General features: G+C 44.7%; 1 protein-coding gene across 1 annotated transcript in view; it reads left to right on the top strand.

Moving 5' to 3' along the window:
* Nucleotides 1-15,478: 15,478 nt before the first annotated feature.
* The window catches only part of Pitpnc1 (phosphatidylinositol transfer protein cytoplasmic 1), a 269,794-nt gene continuing 260,288 nt past the window's right edge, over nucleotides 15,479-24,984 (top strand). The window contains exon 1 of the mRNA XM_013148395.3: nucleotides 15,479-16,308. Within this exon, the coding sequence (XP_013003849.1) occupies nucleotides 16,261-16,308 (48 nt within the window). The 5' untranslated portion in view covers nucleotides 15,479-16,260. The remainder of the gene's footprint in view (nucleotides 16,309-24,984) is intronic.

A 24,984-nucleotide genomic window follows, 5' to 3' on the forward strand; every position in this document is an offset into this window, starting at 1 on the left:
CCCTTAGTCTGATGGCAGGTTTCATAATCTCAGACTTTACATCTACGATTTGGGGTGAGAAAAGCGAGCGTAATAGGACATGCTGTGTATTGCTCAGATGACGTCTCAGAACCGTGGACAATCATTGAACTTTTCTTGGTTTTCTTATTTGTCCAAGAGGAGGCTGAAATAGGCCCTAATAAAAAAAAAGTTCTGAGGTTTTGAGAATCTTGGTGATTTAACCTGTGTCATTTCTGATCGCTTATAAGAGAAAATGCAGCAGAAAATCAGTATTATAGGACTGGGGATTTAGCTCAGCGGCATAAGCGCCTGCCTTGCAAGTGTGTGGTCGTGAGTTCGATCCCTAGTACTAATAAAAAAGAAAAAGACAAAAAAAAAAAAAATCAGTAATATAAAAAGCAATGTGGGCCTTTGTTTGTTTGTTTTGTTTTTACTATAATCTGTGTCAGTAGAAGAATCATAAGACATTTTATTTGTTAGTCCCATAATATTGTTGTAAACATTAAAGTAGAGGCTGAAGATGTAGCTCGGCAGTGTAAGCGCTGCCTGCCAAGTGCAAGGTCGTGAATTCAATCCTTGGTGCCAAAAAAAAAAAAAAAAGAAAGAAAGAAAAAAAGTAGATCACTTATGGGAGACAATTTACAGTCTTAAGGTCTTTGCAAATAGGAATGGCGTGGTCATATGATCGACAATACCCTAGAAAACAAGAGGAAATCTTAAGTGTTTTGTTATATTAATGGCCTTAATTTAGTTTTGGCAACATCATTTTATATATCTTGAATAGACTTATATTACTGTCCTACAATGAAAATTGTGGAGTTTTTTTTTTTTTTTTTTCGGTTTTGTTTTCTGAGACATGGTCTCTGTAGTTCAGGCTGTACTTGAACTCACTATGTGGCCCAGGCGTCCCTGGAACTTGTGGTAATCTTTCTGCCTCTACCTCCCAAGGGCTGGAATTACAAGCATACACCATCACTCAAAACCTGAAAGTCATAGATATTAGACCCATATATAAGAAAAACAAGATAATATTTTAGCTGTATGCAAAGAAGAAACAAATTTTGGAACAGCAAAGTAATATACATTTCAAAATATAAAGGTTAAAACATATCTGCAGTAGAAAATGCACAGGAGCTAGGGATGTAACATAGTAACTTGGTGGAACACTTGCAGGCACAAAAATTTCCAATCTCCACCATACACAGACACACAGATAGACACACACACACAAGTAATCATCTACCTGCATTCATACACAAGAACCACAAATGTAATGGCAGGTGGGCTCTCCTGGTGCCTAAGTATCATGAAGGCTTATTGTTGGCAATTTGGATTTTACAAAATGCCAGAAATTTCTGACAAAATTCTCTGAATATATCAAATATAAAAATATAGCTGGGTGTGGTAGTGCATGCCTGTAATCTCAACACTTGGGAGGCTGAGGCAGGAAGATCACCAGGAATTCAGGGCCAGCTTGGGCTACATAGCAAGACCAGGTGTTCAACAAACAAGCAACTCAAACAAACAAAAATGTATAAACATTTCTGTTGTTTTTCACAAAGGATTCTTAGAAATTTTATTTCATATTAAAGTTAAAACATAGCTTAGCATATATAAAATTGAGTTAGTTGGAACCTTAGACACATTAGTAGGTGTCCAGAAGGATATTGAAAAGTGTGATGGAAAGCCAGGTATGGTAGCACATACCTGTAATCCCAGAACTTGAGAGGCTAATGCTGGAGGATTGTGAATTTGGGGCCACTCGGTGCTACATAACAAATTTGGGATTGAGTGAGTTACATGGGAAAATGTGTCCCAAAAACCTAAGAAAAAAAAAACCTGTTGACTTCTGGATTGTAGGCTAACAAATCAATTGTAAGTTAGTATCTCTCTCTGTCTCTCAGAGACTGTGACAACCCCAATCTCCCCTACAAATTTCTGAAACACACTCAGGCATCTGTATTTTTAAGATGCAGTAGATGGCACAGTGCCTGCCTAGCAAGCATGAGGTTGGGAGTTCAATTCCTGATACAAAAAAAAAAAAAATGCATTAGTCTTTTATATTCTGGCATCAATTGTTTTGGCAAAAGGATCTGGAAGTTTAAATTTTGTGTAAAGATTTTGAAAACATGTAAAGTCACAAAGTTGTGAAATACAAGGCAGCTGTGTGGTTTGCAGAACTCGGGCAGAAAGGGGAAAATACGTGGAGAAAACTCTGGTTGGCTCCCAAACCGAATGGAAGCCTTTCCTTGTTATGCTTAGAGGTAACAAGATAAAAGCAAAATGAAACAAAGGAAACAAGAGATTAAAGTTAAGAAGATAATGAAGGAACTCATTAAAAGTCTGAACAATAGGGAAAATAGGTCAGTGCACTACGTTATAGACAGGTACGTTGTGAATTCTTTTTTAGTGAGTCTGAGATTAAAGTTGTAGCTTGTGAGAAAGAAGTTTCAGGAGAAAAAAACTGGCAGTGGAGGACCAGTGTATCTACAAAATGACAGAGATGGGTGTGGTGGCACACGCCTGTTATATCAGCACACAGGCGGTTGAGGCAGATGGATTCCTGGGAGCTTGGGGCCAGCTTGGGCTACATAGTGAGTTCAAGGCCAGCCTGAGCTACATAGCAGGACTCTGTCTCAAAAAGAAAAAGAAAAAGACAGAAATGATGACCAGGACAGGAGTTTAGGAAAAAAAAAAGTGGAAATAGTTAATACGTTACTCATTATTGAAAAGTGTATGTTCATATATTAATCGTTATGAGAGAGCGACAGAGAGACAATATGTGTGTGTGTGTGTGTGTGTGTGTGTGTGTGTGTATGCACTTCAGAAAAAAAAGTACGATGTTTTTCAACAAGAGGCATTGAGGGGTCCCCAAGGATGTGGGGTCCCCAAGGATGTCATATATTACAGAAACTTGACACTGCCGGCCCTTGGAGAAGAAACTGGAAGCCCAGCTGCAACAATCCCACTGACGACGTTACTGAAGCAGCTGTCCACCGTACTAATAAATGTCTGCACACTAATGGCCTCCACTCTGAGCACTTCTTGTAATTGTAGAGGCCAAAGGTAACTTGTATTAATCTCATGATGTCACTATAAATTTAGTATAGAGATATTTATACAAAGTTTTCTTTTCCTGATGTGTATATTTTCTCTGTCTGTCTGTCTGTCTGCTTATCTTTCTCCCCGTGTCTCTCATCTCTGGCACATTCAGCTTATTGGCTATGCGCACGTCACACCCAAGGTCTCTGCCTCTGTGGAATGAACATTCTAATGGATGAAAGGCAGGAAATAAACTTAAGTATGTGTTGAAGTGGGAGAGGTAGAAAGCATTTGGAAGGTGATTAAGGAAGGCATTACCAGTGAGCCAAGGCCTGTGGGGAAAATACCTCCATCCAGCGCTTAAAGGAGAGGTGCATTTTAGCTTACGGTTTCAGAGGTTTCATTCCACGCTCTTCTGGCTCCAAGGGAGAGACATCATGGCAGAAGGCTTGGTGAAGCAAAGCTGCTACTTGATAGTGGCATCGAAGCACAGGGAAAAAGAGCTAGAAAGAGATCCACCCTCCAGGCTGGGATGTAGCTCTGTGGCTCAGCACCTGCCTGGCAAGCACAAGGTCATGAGTTTGATTCCCGATACCAAAAAACAACAACAACAACAAAAAAAAGGTCACAGAGAGAGAGAGAGAGAGAGAGAGAGAGAGAGAGAGAGAGACCTTCCAGTCAGGCATGGTTGTACACACTTTTAATTCCAGCTCTTGGGAGGCTGAGGCAAGAGGATCCCAATAAGTTTGGCATCAGTCTGGTCTACATAGTGAGTTCAAGACCAGCCTGAACTACATAGCTGAGACCTGTCTCAAAAGACAAAAACCAGTAACACCAACAACAAGATTTTTAAAAATCAGCCTGGCTGGGTGTGGTGGTACATACCTATAATCTTAGCACTCAGGAGGCTGAGGCAAGAGGATCACTGTGAGTTTAAGGACAGCCTGGGCTGGGAAGAAAGAAAAAGAGAGAGAGAGAGAGAGAGAGAGAGAGAGAGAGAGAGAGAGAGAGAGAGAGAGAGAGAGAGAGAGAGAGAGAGAGAAGGAAGGAAGAAAGAAAGAAAAAGAAAGAAAGAAAGAAAAAGAAAGAAAAGAAGGAAGAAAGAAAGAAAGGAAGGAAGGAAGGAAGGAAGGAAGGAAGAAAGAAAGAAAGAAAGAAAGAAAGAAAGAAAGAAAGAAAGAAAGAAAAGAAAGAGAGAAAAGGAATCAGCCTAGCTCAGTTTGGTGACACATAACTATAATCCCAGCACTCTGGAGGCTGAGTCAGGAGGATCACAAATTCGAGACAACCTGGACTACGTAGTGAAATGCTGTCTCAAAAAAAAATTTTTTTTTTTAATTTGCTGATGGATGTGAGAGGAAAAGAGTTAAAGGTATTAAGATCTTGGGTCTGAGCATCTGGAAGGGTAAAACTGCCACTGACCACATGCAGCAGATCGGGAAGAAACAGGGCGGAGGGAAAGCGAAGCGGCTTCATCCAGATGCACTTTTTTTTTTTTTGTACCAGGAATTGAAGTCAGGACTCTTAGCTAAACCCTCGGCCCCCATCCAGATGCACTTTTGAGGTATCCGTTGGAATCCAAGTGACAGTGTCGAGGAGGCAGGTGGGTATATACAAGTGCCAGGTTAAAGGAAGTCATTCAGGATACAGATTTGAAATAGGAGCTGTGACTTTATTGCTATATCTAAAGCTACGAGGCATAAACTGCAGGTATGTTTTTGAAAAGTTGTGCATGAAATATTTGTTTTTGTAAATTGCCTATTTTAAAGGCAATTAGGGGAATTGCTGTTTTCAAGCCTGTTGTGAACTGTTTTGTAGAGAAAATTACATTGCATTTTATCTTTAGAGTACATCTTGGTCCTGAATTGGAATTATTTCTTGCCAAATGCAGTTACAGATTGTCCGGATTGATGATGGCTCAGCTTATGGTTCTTTATCTTGCAACGATGTAAAAGCAATGTGCGTCCAGTAGGAATCACACCTTAGATTTTGAATTTCCATCTTTTCCCCTGCCAGTGATAGATCCAAAGTAATGATCCCTCTTGTGATGCTGGACAGCAGCCCTTGTGGGCCCCAGAGCCACAAGGGTAAACAACTGGTCCTCTGTGAGCCGCTGTTGAATCCCTTCTTCGTGTGACACTGGGGATCCAACCCAGGATGCTCTACTACTGAGCTATGTTTGCAACCCTTTTTGTCTTTCATTGTAGGATAGGGCCTCGCCAAGTTGTGTAGGATGGACTTGAACTTCCTGTCTTCCCACCTGAGACCGCCTCAGTGCCGGGACTACAGACATGCATGCCAAGCCTGGCTTATTTTTTATTTTGAAATGGGGTTTTGGTAAATTGCCTAGGATAATCTCAAACTTGTGAATCCTTCTTGTTTTAGACTTCTGATTAGCTAGGATTCCAGGTGTGCACCACCATGCCTGGCTTTAAAAGAAATGTTTGACTTAAGGTATTTTCCACTTATGAGGAGTCTGTGGGGTTAGCAGGTAAATAAAGTCAAGCATTATATTAGTTTCTTTTTATTGTGGTAGAAAATTAGTGGGTTAAAACAACAGCAGCTTATTCTCTCATGGGCTGGAGTCAGGAAGTCAGAAAGCAGTATCTTTGGTTTTTGTTCACTTGCTTTTTGTTTTTTTTAAGACAAGGTCTTGCTATTAGTTCAAGCTGGATTCAAACTCACGGCAATCCTCCTGCCTCAGCCTCCCAAGTGCTGGAATTACAGGTGTGCACCACCATGCTTCGCAGAAAGCAGCACCTGAGCAAAATAAAGACTCAGAATGTGGCAGGCAGGACAAGGTCCCCTGTGGAGGCTTCAGGGGACAACTCATTCTCTGCCACCGCCAGCTTCTGGTGGCTGCCTGCTCCTACATTGGCCTCCATGGTCATGCCAGCTTTTCCTCTTCGGTGAGTATCAACCCTCCCTCTTGCTGTCTTTTACACGCAGTTGTGATTATTTTTAGAGCACACATAAATAATCCAGAATAATGACCTCCTCTCAAAATCCTAATTTCGTCACATCTGCAAAAGTCCCTTTTTCATATAAAGCAAACTTTTCAGGTTCCAGGGACCAGGAAATGGTATTTTTGGGTGTTATTTAGTCTACTACAATCACCTGAATTTATTTTGGCGGAGCTTGCTAAGTAGTCCAGGCTGAGCTTGCTAAATAGTCCAGGCTGGCCTAGAACTCACTGTATAGCCTAGGGGCTAGCCCTGAACTCATGGCAATCCCCCTGCCTGAGCTTCCTGAGTCCTGGGATTATAGGTGTGTACCACCGTACCTGGTCAACTAAATTATTTTTAATTAAATTAATATACTTGAGGTTTTAATATAAATTGGTACTTTTTTTTTGTCCTGGAGATTGAGTCCAGGGCCTCAAGCATGCTAAATATATATTCTACCACTGAGCTACATTCCCACACCTACATATTTTTAATAGTCAACGTAACTAATTCAGTGAATAGGCCCAGCACCTAATGCCTATTACTGAAAAGAAAAGTTTCTGTGGTGGCTAAGAGAGATCTCCAGATCTGTGCTGGCATCACTGGTGATGCTAAGTGTCATACATGTGTGTACTTTGATATTGCACAGCTGCCTCCTCGTAGAGGACACTCAGGGTGAGAGTCAACGTCTTCTCTCATTGATAGACTTTCTCCCCAGCAGGAAAAGGCTGACTGGAGACTCTCTGAACACAGTCCTGGAGTGGAATTTTTTTTTTTTTTTTTTTTTTTTTGCATCAAGAATCAAACTCGCAACCTCTTGCTTGCCAGGCAGGCGCTATGGCTGTGCTGCTGAGCTGTATCCCCAGCTTCCCTTCCCTTCCCTTCCCTTCCCTTCCCTTCCCTTCCCTTCCCTTCCCTTCCCTTCCCTTCCCTTCCCTTCCCTTCCTTCTCTTTTCTGATGCTGAGGATTGAACCCAGGGCCTCCAGTATGTGCTCTCCCACTGAACTTAATTCTCAGACCCTAGATTGGGGTCCTCTCCACCCCGAGTGTGTCATAGTGCTAGAATTTGGGGTCTCCTGTGTCTGAAACGAAGAGCCAGTAACAAAGGTACACAGACCCTCACACTGTTTTTTCTTCCAGATTGTTCTGCAGGTAATTAAGATACAGCAAGGGTGCAGGGATGTGGTTCCATGGTAGAGCCCCTGCATGGCATGCGGGAGGCTCTGGGTTCCGTCCCTGCATGACAGACTAGTGAGAAAACTGAGTTCATCTCATTATATCCCAATGTCTTGTCAGTTTCTGGAAGAAAAAAGATAACGTGATAGAACTTTGATTATGAAATAAGCAAGTCTGAGTACTTATGTGGGACCCTAGGATCAAAATAATGGCAATTCTCAAAAGAAGTCTTTTCCCATAAAGCCAATGAAAAAACACGTGACCAAGTGGGAGCAAGGGGGACTCTCTGCAGGCCAACAGAGATGGCCCGGCCATGGCCCCTCAGGCTCCCAGGGACTCCCCCGCCTCCTTCAGGCAGAAGGCTCGCAGTGTGAGCTGTCACCTTCGCTGAGGGCCTGGCTGGGTAAGGGCTGCTGGGTCTCTCCCTCACTGTGCTCACGTCCAAACACATTTCTGGTGATGAGGAGGGAGGAACAGATGATTGGGGAAAAAAGGAGGTAGAAAGAAAAGCAAGAATCAAGCTTTCCATGAGGCAATTTTACATGATCCCAAGACTAGAAAGGGAAAGTGAGTCTAAGTTTCTGATGCATAAGATGAAGATACAGCTTTATGGGAAGCAGACTGGCATGAACAACTGATTCGAAATCAGTAATTACCCACAGATGGCAGATTTTTAAGGAAGGTAAGAGAAAGGTATTTTAAATAAGCTGTTGTTTTATCAGTGGCACAATCAGTTATCTTGGTAAAATGTTGAGGACTTTTAATGAGAAATAAATTTATCATTTCTTGGCAGAATTTTCTAGGTGACTAGGAAAATTCTGTGGCAGGAACACTGACATGTAGCATGACTCCTTTTTACTCCATTCTTGTGGTCAATAACCGCAGCTCTTGTGGGGTTTTGTTTGTTTGTTTTGTTTTAAGACACAGTCTCTATGTAGTTCACGCTAGCCTTGAACTCACTATGTAATGTAGGCTGGTCTTGAATTTACATTGATCCTCCTGCCTCAGCCTCCTGAATGCTGGGATTATAGGTGTGCACCACCACTCTTGTCTTGAAGCTACTATATGCATAACAAATTATTTGTATTGTATATTTCTTCAGAGCAATCCAAAATGAAGATATACCTTCTGAATTAAAAAATCAATTCATAAAAAATAAAGTTTTTATTTATTGCTGGCTTGTTTACTTATAACAACAGTACTGACAAAATCCCTACACCTTTGGCTGCAGAACCTCCAGGTATGTCTACATGAAGTAATTTGTACTACATTATGGTCAACTCATTTTTATTTTATGGGCATTTACTACACAGCTACAAGCTATCCCACATCAAAGACATTCTCTGTACTTAGCAGAGGCCTGATAAATGGATCCACACATAAGAATTGCTTTGGGACTTGACTTTTGTAGTTTTATTAAGAAGGGATTTAGGGGCTGGGGATTTAGCACAGTGGCATTAGCGCCTGCCTTGCAGGCAGGCAGTCGTGAGTTCGATCCCCGGTACTGATAAAAAGGAAAAAGACAAAAAAAAAAAAAAAAAAAAAAAAGAAAGAAAAGAAAGGATTTAATATCTGCTTAGTAGTCAAACAAGAATAGAATATGGAGATTTAAATACATATGTGCAATTATATTTTGTTGAAGTCAAACAATTAATATTTAATAAAACAAAAATCAATTGCAAAGCATTGATTTTCAAAAACTGCCCTTTGCCAGGCGTGGTGTGGTGGTGCACACTTGTAATCCCAGCACTGAGAAGAGTGAGGCAGGGGGATTCAGTGACTTCATGGCTAGCTTGAACTACAAAGTAAGACCCTGTCTCAAAATCAACACCAAACATGCCTTCTGAAACGTGGAACATAGCCCAAAGAACACAGGAGTCAACTCAAGACCTACCAATGTCCAATTTTTTTTTTGTCTTTTTGAGACAGGGTCTCTATGCAGTTCAGGCTGGCCTTGAACTCACTTTGTAGCCCACACTGGTCTCGAACTTGAAACGATCCTCTTGTCTCAGCCTCCCAAGTGCTAGGATTACAGGTGTGAGCCACCACATCTGGCTTCCAATGTCCAGTTTGAGCAACTGGTTTTGTTTTTGTTTTTGGCATAGGAATTGATCCCATGGTCTTATACTGACCTACATCTCTAGTGCCCTTTTTATTTTTTACTTTGGGGCAGGGTTTTGGTAAGTGGCTAAATTGTCTAGGCTGGGCTCAAACTTTCGATCCTCCTGCCTCAGCCTCCTAGAATGCTTGGATTACAGCTGTGTGCCTCTATGCCCCACTGAGAAAGGGAGAATCTTCATATTACTGTGATGTAAAACTTTTTAATTTTTGGTATTGAGGATCAAACTCACAACCTCATGCTTGCCAGGTAGGCACTTACAACACTGAGCTAAATCCTGGGCTACAATTTTTATCTATTTCTCCTTTCTTTAACCTTTATTTTGACAAGCTGAAAGGCAGTTTCAAAAGTTTCTCCTTGGAGTAGCTTTATATCGAGATATGACTGTTATGATAAATCCCTTCCCCATCCACCTAGACTTTAATAGTGTCACATGTTGGGTGAGGATTGCTATGTTTTTTTTTTGTCTTTTTGAGACGCAGTCTCGTTATGCAGTTCAGGCTGGCCTTGAGCTTACTTTGTAGCCCAGGCTGGTCTCCAACTCTCAACGATCCTCCCACCTCAGCCTCCTGAGTGCTGGGATTACAGGGGTGAGCCACCACGCCCGGCTGAGGATTGCTATGTTTTTAATGAGTAAAGTCAGAAGTGCTGCTGGCACACCTGGCAGTGACCCCCACAACACAGACTTCCCTGCGCCAACGAGTAAGTGTGTTGAGGCAGAGAGCCCTGCACTGATGCATGCTTACATCTGAGAGGTGTCCCAAGTAGCTGCAGTGTCCCTGGTGCCTTGCTATGTTTCCCAGATGACAGAGGAGACGTGTGTGTTCTCTCCGGAGGCTCACCACTGTGCTGGGTCCAGTGGTCTACATGCAGACCATCCAAGCCGGGCTGGCGTGCAACACCAGAACTCAAATGAAGAGGCCGGGTGCGTGTTACTATGGGTTGTCAAGGAAGGGAAAGAGTTTTCTAGAATGTTCTGTATAGGAGATAATGAGGCAGGGCAGAAGAAATAAAGATATGTAGAAAGGAGGCAAGAGCTTGTTGCTGTAAAATTGTACTTTTAAGAGAACTGTGAATTGCAGGCCATTCAGAGTGGTGTGACAAAATCTCCCACTGTCCCACTGTGTCCCATGGGGCATGCACCATCCCTGTTTGCAGCGAATCCATGCTGTATACAGGACCCGTGCAGAAGTAACTCCATAACCTTCTTAGTTTCCAGATTGTTGATCGTGGTATCATAGTTTGTGTGTTTAAGTAATCTTTATTTACTTGATATGATATAGAATGGTTACAATAATACATTGTAATAAAATTGTCAGAGTCACTGCTCCTAAACTTTGGGGCCATTACTAAGTAGATAAAGTATGGATTCGCTGCAAACAGGGATGGTGCATGCCTCATGGGACAGAGTGGGACAGTGGGAGATTTTGTCACACCACTCTGAATGGCCTGCAATTCACAGTTCTCTTAAAACTACAATTTTACAGCAACAATGCTCTTACCTCCTTTCTACGTATCTTTATTTCTTCTGCCCTGCCTCATTATCTCCTATTCAGAGCCATTCTAGAAGACAGAGACAGAATCCTGGAAAACAGGGAATGCAGCAGTGCAAACGAAAATGAAGAAATAACAGAAGAATATGAAACAAATTGGCAAAATCAGAAGAAAGAAAACAGAAGCTGTGTCCTCTTCCCCCTCAACCTCCTAGAAACTAAATAAGCAGCGCCTCCCCTTGTCCTTGGAGTTATATTCCCACAGTAGACAAAATTATATTTTTAAAAATTTATTTTATTGTTTGTCTTTTTGAGATAGGGTTTCACTATGCAGTTCGGGCTGGGCTTGAACTAACTCTGTAGCTCAGCCTGATTTTGTTTTTTTTTTTTTTTTTTTTTTTTTGTCTTTTTCATTTTTATCGGTACCAGGGATCGAACTCACGACCGCCTGCTAGCAAGGCAGGTGCTTATGCCACTGAGCTAAATCCCCAGCCCCTCAGCCTGATTTTGAATTTGCAGGTATCCTCCTGCCTCAGCCTCCTGAGTTGGGATCATAGGCATTCACCATTACACCGGCTCTAGATAAATTTATAAATCAGGCACAGGAAGGAATTAACAACAAACGCAGTTAGGAAACCAGACATTATGGCTTCAAGGTGCATTTATTGTCTTACAAATGCCTCGTTTATCCTTCTTTGTGGCAGAATGGTACTCCACTGTGTTCAAACACCACATTTTCTTTATCCATCATCTATTGATGGCTGTATAAGCTGCTTTCATGATTTAGCTATGATGAATCGTGCTGCTCTAAACATGGGTGTATCACTGTCATGCGATTCTTTTAGTTCTTTTGGGAGGATCCTTAAAAGGGGAATAGCTAGGCCAAATGAAGTTTCTATTTTTAGGTTTTTTTTTTTGAGGAAATCTGTGTACTGATTCTGAAGTGACTGTACCAGTATATATTCCCACTAACAATGAAGAAGAGTTCCCCCTCAGTCTTTCTTGTTTGATTTCTGGAGTGAGATGGAATCTCAGTGTTGTTTTAATTTGTATCTCTAATAGCAATGTCGAGCATTTTTGCATGTATTTCTTGACCATTTGTGTGTGTGTGTGTGTGTGTGTGTGTGTTTTTGTACCAGGGATTGAACTCACAACCCTGCCTTGCCAGGTAAGTGCTTACACACTGAGCGAAATCTCCATCCCAGGGGCTGGGGATTTAGCTCGGTGGCATAAGCACCTGCCTTGCAAGCAGGCAGTCGTGGGTTCAATCCTTGGTACCGACAAAAAAAAACCCAAAAACGAAATTTCCATCCCTTTTTGGCCATTTGTATGTTTTCATTTGAGAGCATTTATTATTTCAGATGCCCATTTTTTACTAGACCTTTAAATTTAGGGAGGAGTCTATTTTTTCTAAGTTCTTTATATATTCTAGATATGATTCCTGTCTGAGGAGTATCTGGCAAAATTTTTCCCCCTTCTGTAGGTTCCCTCTTCATTTTGTTGTTGGTTTCCTTTGCTGTGCAGAAGCTTTTAAATTTGTTGTGATCCTATTTGTTGATTCTTGGTGTTATTTCTTGGGCACCCAGGGTTATATTTAGAAAGTCTTTGCCTATGCCTAGGTCTTCAAGAATTTTACTTGTTTTGTCTTCTAGCAGATTAAAATGTTTCTGCTTTAACTTTTAGATCGCTGATCCATTTTTAGTTGAGGGCATGGTGAAAGATGTGGGTCTACATTCAGTTTTCGCCATGTGGGAAGCCAGTTTCCCCAGCATCATTTGTTAAAGAGGCTACCTTTCCTCCAGCAAAAGGATCTGCAGTCTACTATTCTCTCTTTTGCTCTTATCATTTCCGGGAACGTTTCTTTTTGTTCATCTTTTCTACCTTTTGTACTCCACCCTCTTTTTTCTTTTTTAACTCAATACTTGCACACTGATAATGGGATACTTGTACCACCTAAACCGATGATAGCAACATCTTCAAGGTTCTTTGGAAGTAGGTCTGCACTTGCGGAAAAGAAGTTCTTTCTCCTTGCCTTTCACTGCCTGAGGACAATCAAGCTTAAAACCGTTTTTCAAACACTAGCTCCTGACCGGTAGGTGGCGGTCTCCTCCCTCAGTGTGAACCGCTTATGAATGAATACACTCTCCCCAACCCAACCCCCACCCCACCTTATAGGAAATACTAATCCACGCCTGATTGTAAACAATACTAACTGTCCCGATTCCTTTCCAGACCGTTTGAATCAGTCTCGTCTCTCCATTTCCTGTCTTGCTGAGAGGCTTTCCATTTGTCTCCTGTGTTGTTAGAATAATATAACCTCTGCCGCTAGTATGCAGTCCTAACCCACCCGCACATTTCCATCATAGTAACTTTCCAAAAAAACATTGTCAATGCCTGGCTTTAAAGCAGCATGGGGAGGAGCTGAGGAGAGAGGGCAACGAGTGAGCAGAAGGGTCAGAGCAGAAAAGTGCAGGCCTTCTCTGCCACTTGATTTGTCTCATTTGGCTGGAACAGGGCTAGGCAAGGGGAAGGAGCCTCCTGCCAAGTAGGCCAAAGAGAATTACTATATAGTTTTTCAAGGTCGCAGGATTAGCGTTGTGCTGGCAGGATTAGACCAGGCATGTGGATAGGCTGAATGAAAAGAAACAGAATCAAGACCAGGGACATAGCCCAGTGGCACAGCACCTGCCTGGCAAGTGCAAGGTCCTGAATTCAATTCCCAGTACCCCCTCTCCCAAAAAAGAAAAAGAACAGGGAAAGAATCTAACAGAGAAGTCACCTTACAACATGAGGAATGGGACAAACATGCACACTGTTTGCAGGATCTATGGGTTTCCTATCTACAGATTCAACCTACTACAGATTGCAGATTGAAACTACTCAGCAAAGATACTGTGTCTATACTTGGCCCATGCAGATGTTTTCTGTTGTCATGAGTCCCTGAACACACATATCTGCATAGCATGTACATTGAGTCAGGTATCATAAGTGATTCAGAGTTCATCTGCAGGGGAGGCTGCATGTAAATACTGCACAGTTCCACAAAGGGGATTGAGCATTCACAGACCTTGGTATCCAGAGGGTCTGGGCACGAATCCCCTGTAGACCCAGAGCAATGGCGGAACAGGTACCCGACAGTAGTATCTGGGAAATTCAGGGAAGTAATTCCTTCACCATGAATCTACTGGTAGGATTTTTTAATACCAGAAGGAAACCTCCAGAAGGCCAGGAACCCACTGGTCCCACAGCCCCACAGGCAGGTGCACGTGGGGACCAGCCCAGAGGCCACCTCGCTGCATCTGCAGAGAGGTATGTGTGTCCCAAGCAAAGCCACTACTCTTGTCTTCAAGTAAGAAGCAGAAAAAAGAAAAACAGCTTGTGCTTCTTTTGCTACCACAGACTCTCAATGTGTTATTATTCAACACTACAGTGTCAGATTTAGATTTTCCACCTCGAGGAATTTGGTTTAGCCTTAATTAGTCACTGTGAGTATTTCTGAGCCAGCTCTGGGAAGTATTTATCTAGAAAACAGTTTTCACTAAAATGTAAGCTCAATTCAGGGTGTCACTTTCCTAGCAGGCTTTGAATCATGCTCACAAGGCTATACATTCACTCCAGCCATCTGGATGACTAGCCACAAGCCCATCATCGTTACACTGCTTAATGACTTACTAGTCTTAATAAAAATATTATAATATCGAGGCCATCTGTATCACCATCCAAACTCTAGGAGTAGCTGTGGGTCTTTACAGAGTGAATATTTTTTGGAGAAAAGATGATGCTTACAGGTTATTCTCATGGAGGCAACTGATGCATTTTTCAAATCCAGCAATTTTTCAGAAAAACAACCTCAAAAAATACCAGACAAATGAAAAACAGACTTCAGCAGTTCAGGCTGCTTCCTGAGTAACTGAAGAATGTGCTTCTTGTGGTTAAAACGAGGGATCTGTTTAATATGGATGAAATACCAACACTCCAGGCATTTTCATTGACATTTCACTGTGACTTTTTGAACTCAGGAGTGCTGACACGAAACCCTATTCTTTTTGCTCTGCGAAGCCTACAATCACACTGCAGAGCCAGAGCTGGAGAGGGAACAAGGTGACTCTGGGGTTCATCCTCTCTCCTGTTTCATATTCTTCTGTTATTTCATTTTCATTCACACCGCTGTGTTCCCTGTTTCCCAGGATTCCGTCTCTGAAAGCACTTAGGAAATCAGGCAAGGGATTTTTTTTATTATCTTTCAGGGCTCACAAATCCTATTCCCCTCCAGATTAACCTTGTTCACCGACCCAAGTGAAAACATTGGTGTTTGGCATTTGTTTCTAAAGACTTTCCAAAGGTCAAGGGTCACTGTGTATCTCAGAAGCTTCCCAGAGTGGCTGGATAGAGCTCTGTGACCGTGCGCCCAGGGCACATTTGCAAACAGACTCAGGTAGAGGGGTCGTGGACAGCCCCTCGGCGCTCCCCGCTCGGTGCCGGTCGAGCTCGGCTCCCGAGCAGCCCTACCGTCTGGCAGCGGCTCGGGAAAGACATGCTGTTTTGTTTAAATCCTCCACATTCTTTGCCATTTCCCCATTGGCCGGATGGGGCTACCCTCCCCGCCGCGGCCGCTGCTGATGTCAGCTTCGTCGCGCTCGCTCCTCCCGCACCCACCTCGCCGGCCCAAGCTCCCTGCAGCTCGGCGCGACTCCCGGCCCGGCGAGGTGGCTGCAAACTCGCGGGCGCGCACGGCGCTCGCGGAGCCCAGGGGCTCGGGGGAGGGCACGCGCGCGGAAGGCGCCAGCTTCCTCCTGCCGGCCCTGGCAGCCGCCAGCCGAGGTCGGAGCTCCGGGACTCCACCGGGTAGAGCCGAGCGGCGGCGGCGGCGCTTGCTCTTCCCTTTTCTCTCCCAGCCGAGCCTGGGAGCGCTCGGGGACCGGCTCTAAAAAGAGCAGGAAATCTGTTTACCGCCCGGGGAGAACAGCCCATCGACCCTTTGTCTGGAAAGTCGGCATCTCCGGCTGAGGCTGCGATGTGTTCCTGGTGACATTAGTCCTGGGCAGACTGGCAGGAGGAAGGGGGGTCGCCCGGTTCAGCCCGGCCTTAGGAGGCGGATCGAGCAGGTGACTTTTGTGCATTTGTTTTAATTTGCTCCCCCCCCCCCCGCATTCCCTCTCGCCTGCTGCCAGGCATGTCCTGAGCTGGCGGCACATCCGAGCCCAGCCGTCTCCAACGGGTACCCTCCTCGCTCCCTGACTTTGCAACACCGCGTTCCAGGAGGACCGACCTCGGCGAGGAGGCAGGCGGGTAGCCCCACACACCGGGACCCTAACCCTGACATGCTCCCGGGAGAACCGGAGGAAGCCAGGAGCTGAGCGCAGCGCCCGGGCTGCTACACCGGCCGGCTCGAGAGTCCTGCCCTGCGCCCGGGCGGCAGCCGCGTCGATCTGGGGGCACCCCTCTCCCCGCTTCCCGCCCCTGGGCTCCGCGGTCGGCTGGACCATGCTGCTGAAGGAGTACCGGATCTGCATGCCGCTCACCGTGGACGAGGTAGGCTCCGCACCGGCCTCGCCCACTGCCGGGCCCCGCCGCCGCCTCCCGGTCGATCGCTCCACTGCGGGAGGCGGGGAAGCCCGGGTATTACACCCCGAACCCCAGAGATGTAGGAGCTTGAGCAGGAGGTGGGGGGTTGCTGTTTCCACTTGTCACCCCAGCGGGGAGGGCGGCGTTGGGTGGGGCTGTGGACTCCAGGTGGGCTCTTTGGAGGCACCCAGAAGCCTGATTGCCGAGAATCACAATGCGCCAAAGGGAGCTGCTGTGCCCCTCCCTCCAATTCAGAACCGAAATAGAGCAGACCCGAGAGCCCGGGCGCGCTCCGTGGCCGGGGTTCCTGGCGCGCCCCGCCTGGGTCGTGGGCCCAGTCTCTGCTCCTGCCTGCCCTCCGCCTAAGGTTGGTGCGCGGGTAGAAGCCCTGAGCCCTGGGCGTCTGGAGTCCCGCAGCAGGACCCCTCGGAGCCACACGGGGTTCATGCGCGCCCCGACTTCTCATTGTTGCTGCCGGCCTGCGCGCCACTCCCGCCACGCGTGCTCCTTGAGGTTCCCAGACCGGGCTTGTCTTCTTACGAACCTCCTGGCTCGGAAACTTTCTGCGCCTCTAGTTCTTCCGCCGCGGGGAGCGTGGTCTGCGGACGAACCCCGAGCGAGCGGCCAGGGCTGCGGTGCGGCCACAGGAGGGCGCCCCAGCTCTGGGTGCAGCCGCGGCGGTTGGGGGTTCGGGGCGGGCGCTCGGCCTGCACGCGCTGCCCCTGGATGATTCTCCCAGTCTCCTGCAGATGAGTTCCAGCATCCAGGAAATGGTGACTCAGAGGGCTTTTCTGGCCCGGGCTTCCCTTTCGTTCTTTCTTCTTCCTCCTCACCTTTTTGGTGATTTCATGATCGTTTTGCATCTGATCAGGGACCGCGAGGGAGCGCGAAGCCAGTCAAGGCAACTGGAAACTCAGCGCTGATTGTATTTGTACTTAAATACAGTGCATTAAATCTATCCGATAATGTTCTTGAGCCACTACTTTGTGAAAAGAGCCGGGCGGTTTTGTTTAGACTGGACCGAGGCTGGTCTCACAAGGGGACTACCTTGGTTTGTCATTTGGAACAAGTGTAAAGGCAAGACCTTAGGACAATAAATGCAAGATCGAAGTAGCCAGAGTTTACAAAATGTTTCATGGGGACATTGGCTTAGCAGGGTCACTCGAGCTTTGGAATTGCTTGGCTTCTGAGGAGGTGGTAGCCTTTGAGCAGGGTTTGGAAGGATGGAAGCCACGTAGTGGGCAGAGTTAGGGGGTGCATCCCACCTTGTGAATGGAGAAGCAGCACTCCTCTTGGTGGAGAAAACGGAGGGCAAATGAGCGGACCCGCTGTACTGGAGTGTTTCTAAGAAAGCTGGCGATCTTCCTACCTGGTGGGCACAGAGCTGGGCAGCTCAGATGGGGCTGGGTAAACTTCTAGTGTGCCCCTGCCCTTTAGGGAGAAGTTGGGAATTTAAGGGCAGTGTCGGGGCTACATGCAATTCAGAAAAAATGCAATAGTCAAGAAAAGAACCACTTCTGGGGAGTCAAGGACATAGCTCAGTGGTACAGTGCCTGCCTGGCCAGCGTAGGGTCTTGAGTTCAATTCCCGATGCAAGAACCAGTTCTAGAATCTTCTCCTGTATGAACAAAGTGTCTTTATCCTGGGTGCTTCTCTTCTTGACTTTCTCGTGTATTTACAGGAGCAAAGCACTTCCCCATCTCTCTCTCTTTTAATACCTACAAGTACCCAGTGAGGTTATCACATGTGAGTGGTCTAGGTGGAGGCCCTTTCTTAATTGGCCGATAAAATCAGACTCGACCTGTAGGATAATGTACACTTATAAGTTATTTAATGTGTAATTCATTTGGATTAAAGTAAGCATGATTCAGTTAGAGTGAGATCATTTTCTGAAGTTGTTGCCTACTTTGTCAGGGAAGCAAAGGTGGAAACTGAGATAAGAGGTTTCGAACCTAAAAAAATTTAGAGGAACCCAATCAGACGATGGATGTGGGAAGTAGGCCCAGTTTGCCAGATGTGGGCCCCCCCGAGTCTGAACTGGCAGCAGCCTGTCATCTCCAGCTTCCCTTTTTGCCCTGTGTCCCCTGACCTTACCACTGAAAACTAGGAGGGAGCAACTTCTGCGTCTTCCGTTATTTTCACCCCTTGATTCTCCTGGACCTGATGGAACCTGCTGGAACTTCTGGAACTTGTTCCTGTTTAACCTGCACAGTTAATTAGTAGCACTGCTGTCTGAGTTTTTGCGAATGAAGCAAAGGCCTGTGTTTTGAAGAGTCAGAGTGTCTTCTTTGCCCCTGGCTGGACACTGTTTCCACACTTCACTCCCTACAGCTGGTGGGGAGTTAGGGAGCCAGGGTGTTATTATCCACCTTTAGCAATTGGTGTGTGCTGAGGCTCGGGAGGGTTAAATGTGCCCCAGGCACACAACCAGTTAACAGCCAAGTGGGAAAGAAGCCTGGTAGAGCCCTTTATTTGCTTTTCCTTACTCTGCTCTTTGTCGTCACTAGTATTTAATGGGGGAGGAGGATCATTTCTTGAAAACAGGTAAAGTCAGCAGTATCAATTACCTAAAAAAAATCAGAGGCCTTTGAGCTGTTCTAGATAGTATTGACTTCTACGATTTCTCCAACCTTGTTTAAACACTTGAAATGTCCCTGAGATCCAGGAAAAAAGAAAAGATCAAGAGACAAAGAAAATAGAGCTGACAGCGACAGTCTAGACCAGTGTGTGTGTGTGTGTGTGTGTGTGTATTTAAACATTAATTTCAGGGCTGGGGGTGTAACTCACTGTTAGAGTGCTTGCCTAGCATGTACAACACTCTGGGTTCTATGCCCAGCACTGGAAAGAGATTTCAGAATAAAGAATTATGAGAAATAACACTGCGTGGAATAATTTTAATTAAAAAAAAAAAAACTTCACTGGACATTGTCTCCCTGTTTGTGTTAAATGTAGACATCTCTGAACTAAATATGAGCCTGTTGGAAAGTCATGAACAGAGAAGGTCCCTGGGGGATGTTAGTTGCTATAAAGAGAACATCGTCATTGTCTTCATTTGAAACATTTGGTGACATAGATTCGGGAATTCTAGGCTTGGAAGGGATGCTCAGTTGGAGATAGCTTGGCTGACCAAGGCTCAGTTAGCTGTCTCACGGCCAAGGGTAGAGTGCAGGCTGGAATCCAGGCCCTCTGACTCGAAGCCACTGGACTGCAGGCCAGGGGGTCTACAGTTTCTCCTACCTTTTGCATTCCTTGTTGGAAGAAAAGATTATCCTGGAGGCCTCTGCTGGACAGCAGGTATGCTGAGCAGTCCCTGGCAGGAGGGAGTTTGGGGACTCTGACTCTCCTTGCCAGGAACTACTCCAGGGTAATCCCTACTGGAAGGGCAGTCAGGGGATTCCATTGGAGGTGCTTTTGGATAACAAGGTCACTGGTTGCCCTTCGATGGAATGGTTTCTGGGGGAGGTTTGGTATATGTGGATTCAGGAGCTCCCTGCCCCAGCTATTCCTCGGGGCTGTCACAGGTCCTAAAATCTTACTCAGCGTCTCTGGATACAGTCTGGTAATTGCCCCTCTTAGACAGAGTGCTTATTAGCAAGATAAGCATTGCATGATGGGCAATGTATGTACCATTGTTGCCACGATTGACATGCTTTGAAATTTTGTTGTAGTTCCCTCCTCCTCCTCTTCTTTTTCTCCCTCTCCTTCTTCTTTTCTTTCTTTCTATCCTTGAAATAAAATGGATTTGGGGGAAGAGATAAGCATTGTGAGCTAAGCACATCCTTGTGTTATCTAAGGCAGGAATCCCTTACGTTTCTTTGCTGTCTCTTTTTTTCAAAGTACTAGAGACTGAAAACAGGGGCCCTACCTTGGAGCTACACTCCCAAGCATATCCATCTGTCTGTCTATCCGTGGTCTTGCTAACTTGCCCAGTCGTGGGTATGGTGATGTAGACCTGAAATTATGGCACTCAGGATGCTGAGACAGGAGAATCAACGTGAGTTTGAGGGCAGCCTGGGCTATATAGTGAGTTGAAGGCTAGCCTAAATTGTTCGATACTGAGACCTTGTCTAAGAACCAACAACAACAAAGAGTAAATTGCCCAGACTGGCTTTGGAATTGTAAGTTTCTCACCTCAGCCTACCAAGTAACTGCGATTACAGGTGTGTACCACCATGTGTGGCTTTTTTTTTTTCCATTTTTTTTTTCCTGTTTAACTGTTCCCATCTGACTGTGTTAACATTAATGTGTATACTTTTAGGGATTTATTTGTGGTCTGTGGAGATTTGGTATACAATGAAGGAAAATAGAAACACTCTCCTCCCCTTCAGGAAAAGAGAAAGAAAAGAAAAACAACTTTTCACGCAGAGTATTGTGTTGTTCTTTGCCCTGGCAGGGAGCCACTTTATCCAGGCTCCTCCGGTCCCTGGAGAGCTTTCTTACTGCATTTCTGAGAACAGATTTGGATCAGGGTGGTACCACCTCTAGAGTAACTTGAATGGAGATGCCAGAATATTCTGAAGTGCTTCTTGTGCTTGGTTTAAATGATTCATTGTGAAACACATCTGCAGGCGACTGGGCGCAGAAGTCCCAGGGACCACTCTCTCGCAGGGCTGGGGTTTGGGTGGTGAGTGGCTTGTGGGGGTGGAGGATGGGTTAATGGATACATGCAAACCTTCACGCTAATGGGCCAGACAGGGAGCAGATACAGTGGCTGGCAGGTCGGTGCAGTTGACTTCGTGCATGAAGGGTGCTGTGTTTGCCTGCACCCGGAGCATGATGCCTGGCGCCTGAAACAGATTCCAGCCTCTGAGGGGAAAGAGCACACCATTGTTAACAAAACCCCAGTTCACAGTGGTAGTAATTTCTTCCCCCCTGTACTGGAACTTGAACTCAGGGCTTCTTACAGACTACACAAGTGCTCTACCACTGTGCTACATTCCCAGGCCTTTTTCATTTTTTTATTTTGAGACAGTCTCACTGGGTTTTCCAGGCTCTTGAGTTTGGGATCCTCTTGCCTAGTCTGCCAAGTAGCTGGGCCACAGGCATGCAGCTCTGTGCCCAGCTTCTTGTTTTTTATTACACAGACAACAAGCAAGTCACTGTAGTTTTTAAGAGTCACAAGGGGAAGCTGGGCATGGTAGTACCTGCACTCTGGAGGCTGAGGCAGAGAAATCACTGTGAGTTCTAGACTACATAATGAAACGCTCTCTCCCAAAAAACCAAAGGGGAGCAAGTAAGTCAGGATCCCTGCATTTGATTGAATATCACTGTTATTGAAAGAAAAGCAAATAATCTTCATTTTAGAAAGGCAATAGAGGCTGGGGATTTAGCTCAGCAGTATAAGCACCTGCCTGGCAAGTGTGAGGTCATGAGTTCGATCCCTGGTACAAAAAAAAAAAAAAAAAAAAAAAAGAAAGAAAGAAAGAAAGAAAAAAAAAAGAAAAGAAAAAGAAAAAAAGAAAGGCAGTAGCTGGGTGGGACCTGCCTATAATCCCAGTTCTTGGGAGGCAGAAGCAGGAGAATCCCTGCGAGTTCAAGGCCAGCCTAGATACATAGTGAGTTCAAGGCTGGCCTAGACTACATGGCTGAAAAAAACCAAAACCAAAACCAAACCAAACAAACAAAAAGACAAGAAAAAGAAGAAAGGCCACAATACCAATTGATTATTTCAAGTCAATGGAGAATACTCTTTTGTAGCATTAAAAATTTTTTAAATAAACTATTTTTTTTATGCTGAGATTGAACTCCAGACCTTTTGCGTACTAAGCAAGTATTTACTCTGTCACTGAACTGCACCTCTACCACCGGTAGGACTGTTTTCTCTTTTTTTCTCTTTATTAAATGACAAGACTAGGTAGCCACACTGGCCTTGAACTCATAATCCTCCTGCCTCAGTCTCCTAAATTCTTGGATTACAGATGTGTGTCATCATGCGTGGCAGTTTTTAAAACATTCATATCCTCTTCATGGTCAACCTAAGATTGTGCCATCACCTAGAGTGTTAATTAAGGAAGTGTGGTGTTGGGGGCGGATCTCAAAGTTTCTTTCTTAGACAGTGCAGATTGATCTCAGGACCTTGTGCTTGCCAGGCAGGCGCTGTGCCACTGAGCTATATCCCCAGCCCTTTTTTTTTTTTTAAATGTGAAAGTGTGTGTACAGTTATAGCTTCCAGTTTTTAGGAGCAGAAATCACTAAAAAAGGCCATCCACCCTCATGGCTTAGTTTCCTGTGCAAGGCACAGGTGCCCTGGCTGGCCTGTGGGGCTTTGAGCAGCTTTCTGTGGCTTGGAGGTCTGGTGGCTTACACAGCTGTGAAAATGTTTTTGAGGGGAGTGGGGGAAGAAATATGTGTGCTTCAGTCCCCAAGAGGAATGTAATTATTATGTGTTGCAAATGCATAGCAATAAATTTTTTTTTAACAAACCCTTTTGAAAAGTAGGTAATCCCCTTCTTTCCCTATTTAGAGAAAAGACTGAGTTCTAGAAATCAGCTGATTAATAGTGAGAAGCCAGGAAGGTTGCGAGCATCTTTTAGTAAATCCACTGGGAGAGGAAAGCAAATTTAAGAATGCAGACTGCCAACTCACATCTTACACAGTGAGGAACTGTGTGGGATTCCCGAGTGGAGATATTTTTTGGTAGGTTACAAGAAGGATGAAGCCCAAGTATATTATAAAGTTTTAGTAAACTACAAATTGTAAAGTAGTAAACTACAAATCAACCATATCTGGAAAGTGTAGTTGTTTGAAAAAGTTATCTTGGAAACTTTACTTTGTACCGTTGCTTTTGTAGTAGGAATTGAACCCAGGGCCTTCCCATTGAACTTGAGCCCTAGACCTTTTTGTTTATTTTTTAATTTTTATTTTATTTATTTATGTATTTACTTTGAGGCAGGGTTTCACTATATGGTTCAGGCTAGCTTTGAACTCACTTTGTAGCCCAGGCTGGTCTCAAATACACAACGATCCTCCTGCCTCAGCATCCTGAGTGTTGGGATTGCAGGTGTGTCCCACCACACCCTGCTGGATACACACTTGTGCGAGAGGTGAGTTCTTGTGTCCCACCGGACCAGGCAGGGCGCACTTCCCAGGATAGCAGATGGTCGGGGGGAGCTCCACTGCAAAGGACACGACCTTGGCCACTAGTTCTCAAACATCGAGAGAAGTCCGAGGTCACTCACCGTTTCCTGGCTGGCTGCCTGAGCAATATCATTTAGCGCTGCTTGTTGACTTAGAAACACTAGTCAGAGCTCACCAAGACTGTGACATGAGTATGAAAGTGACTCATGCTCTCATTTCCCAGCATTTTACAGAAGGGGCCCCCTCCTGAAACTCCTCTATGGAGGTTAGTGGAAGTTGACTCATAGTTAAGCGTGTAGCCAGCATAAATTCTTGGTCAGATTTATCTGATGACTTCACTTCTTTTATCTCTTTTTTTCTTTTCTCTTTCAAGTTCATGTAAAGCATGGCATTCTAGAATTCCTACTGTGTCCAAGCAAAGGCAAAAGTGCCATCACCCCTTAATTCCTTGAGCATTCTATCTGACCATCTTAGGGGTATTGTTCTTTCCCAGACAATCACCTTGAGAAGAGAGAGTGGCCCAACAAATGTAATCTGACAATAGCCATAATTATGGTGTTTAAGCACCTAATCTCATCAGCTGGGCTCCAAAGATTGCTCTCCTTGCCCTGTGTTATTTACACACACTTGTGCCTTACACAGATGCCTCCATGAACACACACACCCTGCAAGTCTGATTATATTTGCAGTATTAAGGCCAGATCCAGATGTTTCTGAGCACTTCTCTGATTTTTTTTTTTTAACATTGAAAATAGTCTGTTATACTTACCTGGCAGGGGAGATACCATGATCATGAAAATAACTTGTCTGTGTGTTTATTTAAAAGGAAATTTGCTGGGTGTGGAAATTTGCTGGGTACCCGTAATCCCAGTACTCAGGAGGCTGAGGCAGGAGGATCGTCAGTTTAAGGCCAGCCTAGGCTATGTAGTAAGAAAAACCAAAAATAAACAGAAAAGTAAAATTTATTAACAAAGAATGAGAAGTCCTTATTAACTAAGATGTTGCTATAATTAAGTTACTTAAACCTTCAAATGCATGGGGCCTTATTTGCTAGATTCTTTGTATTTCCCAATGTTGCTTCTCTATTTTCTATTTTAATTATTGTAGCAAGATTTGTCTGTCTGTCTGCTTGTCTGTTTATTTCAAGTACTAGGGTTGAATCTAAGGTCTTATGCACGCTAGAGAAGCACTAGGCTTTATTGTTAGTCTTATTCTTAAAGTGGCAAAGCTTTACATAGCTCTTGTCTCTGGCAAAAATTTATGACTTGTATGGACAGTGTCTGGAGACAATGACACCACCTATTAATGACTGTCAGACCCAGGCACCCTGAAAAGCCCCACGTGGGCCTGAGGAGCCTAGAGAGCAGAGACTTCCACTTCAGCCGCTCGTTGGAGCCATCTCTGTCTTCCTTGAGTTCTTCTAGAAATTATGAGACGCCCCTGCATGGCTTTGTAACACAACAGCAGGAACTCAGCAGTTGTGCAGTCTGTGTTTAGTGTGACTTTGCCCTGATGTTCATAATAAAGTAGTCAGCTCTCAGTGTCTCAACCACACATCCTATGAAC

Source organism: Cavia porcellus, unplaced genomic scaffold (assembly GCF_034190915.1).
Source record: "Cavia porcellus strain 051 isolate PalLab524CR breed Dunkin Hartley unplaced genomic scaffold, mCavPor4.1 scaffold_32, whole genome shotgun sequence".
In the NCBI taxonomy this organism is placed as follows: Eukaryota; Metazoa; Chordata; class Mammalia; order Rodentia; family Caviidae; genus Cavia; species Cavia porcellus.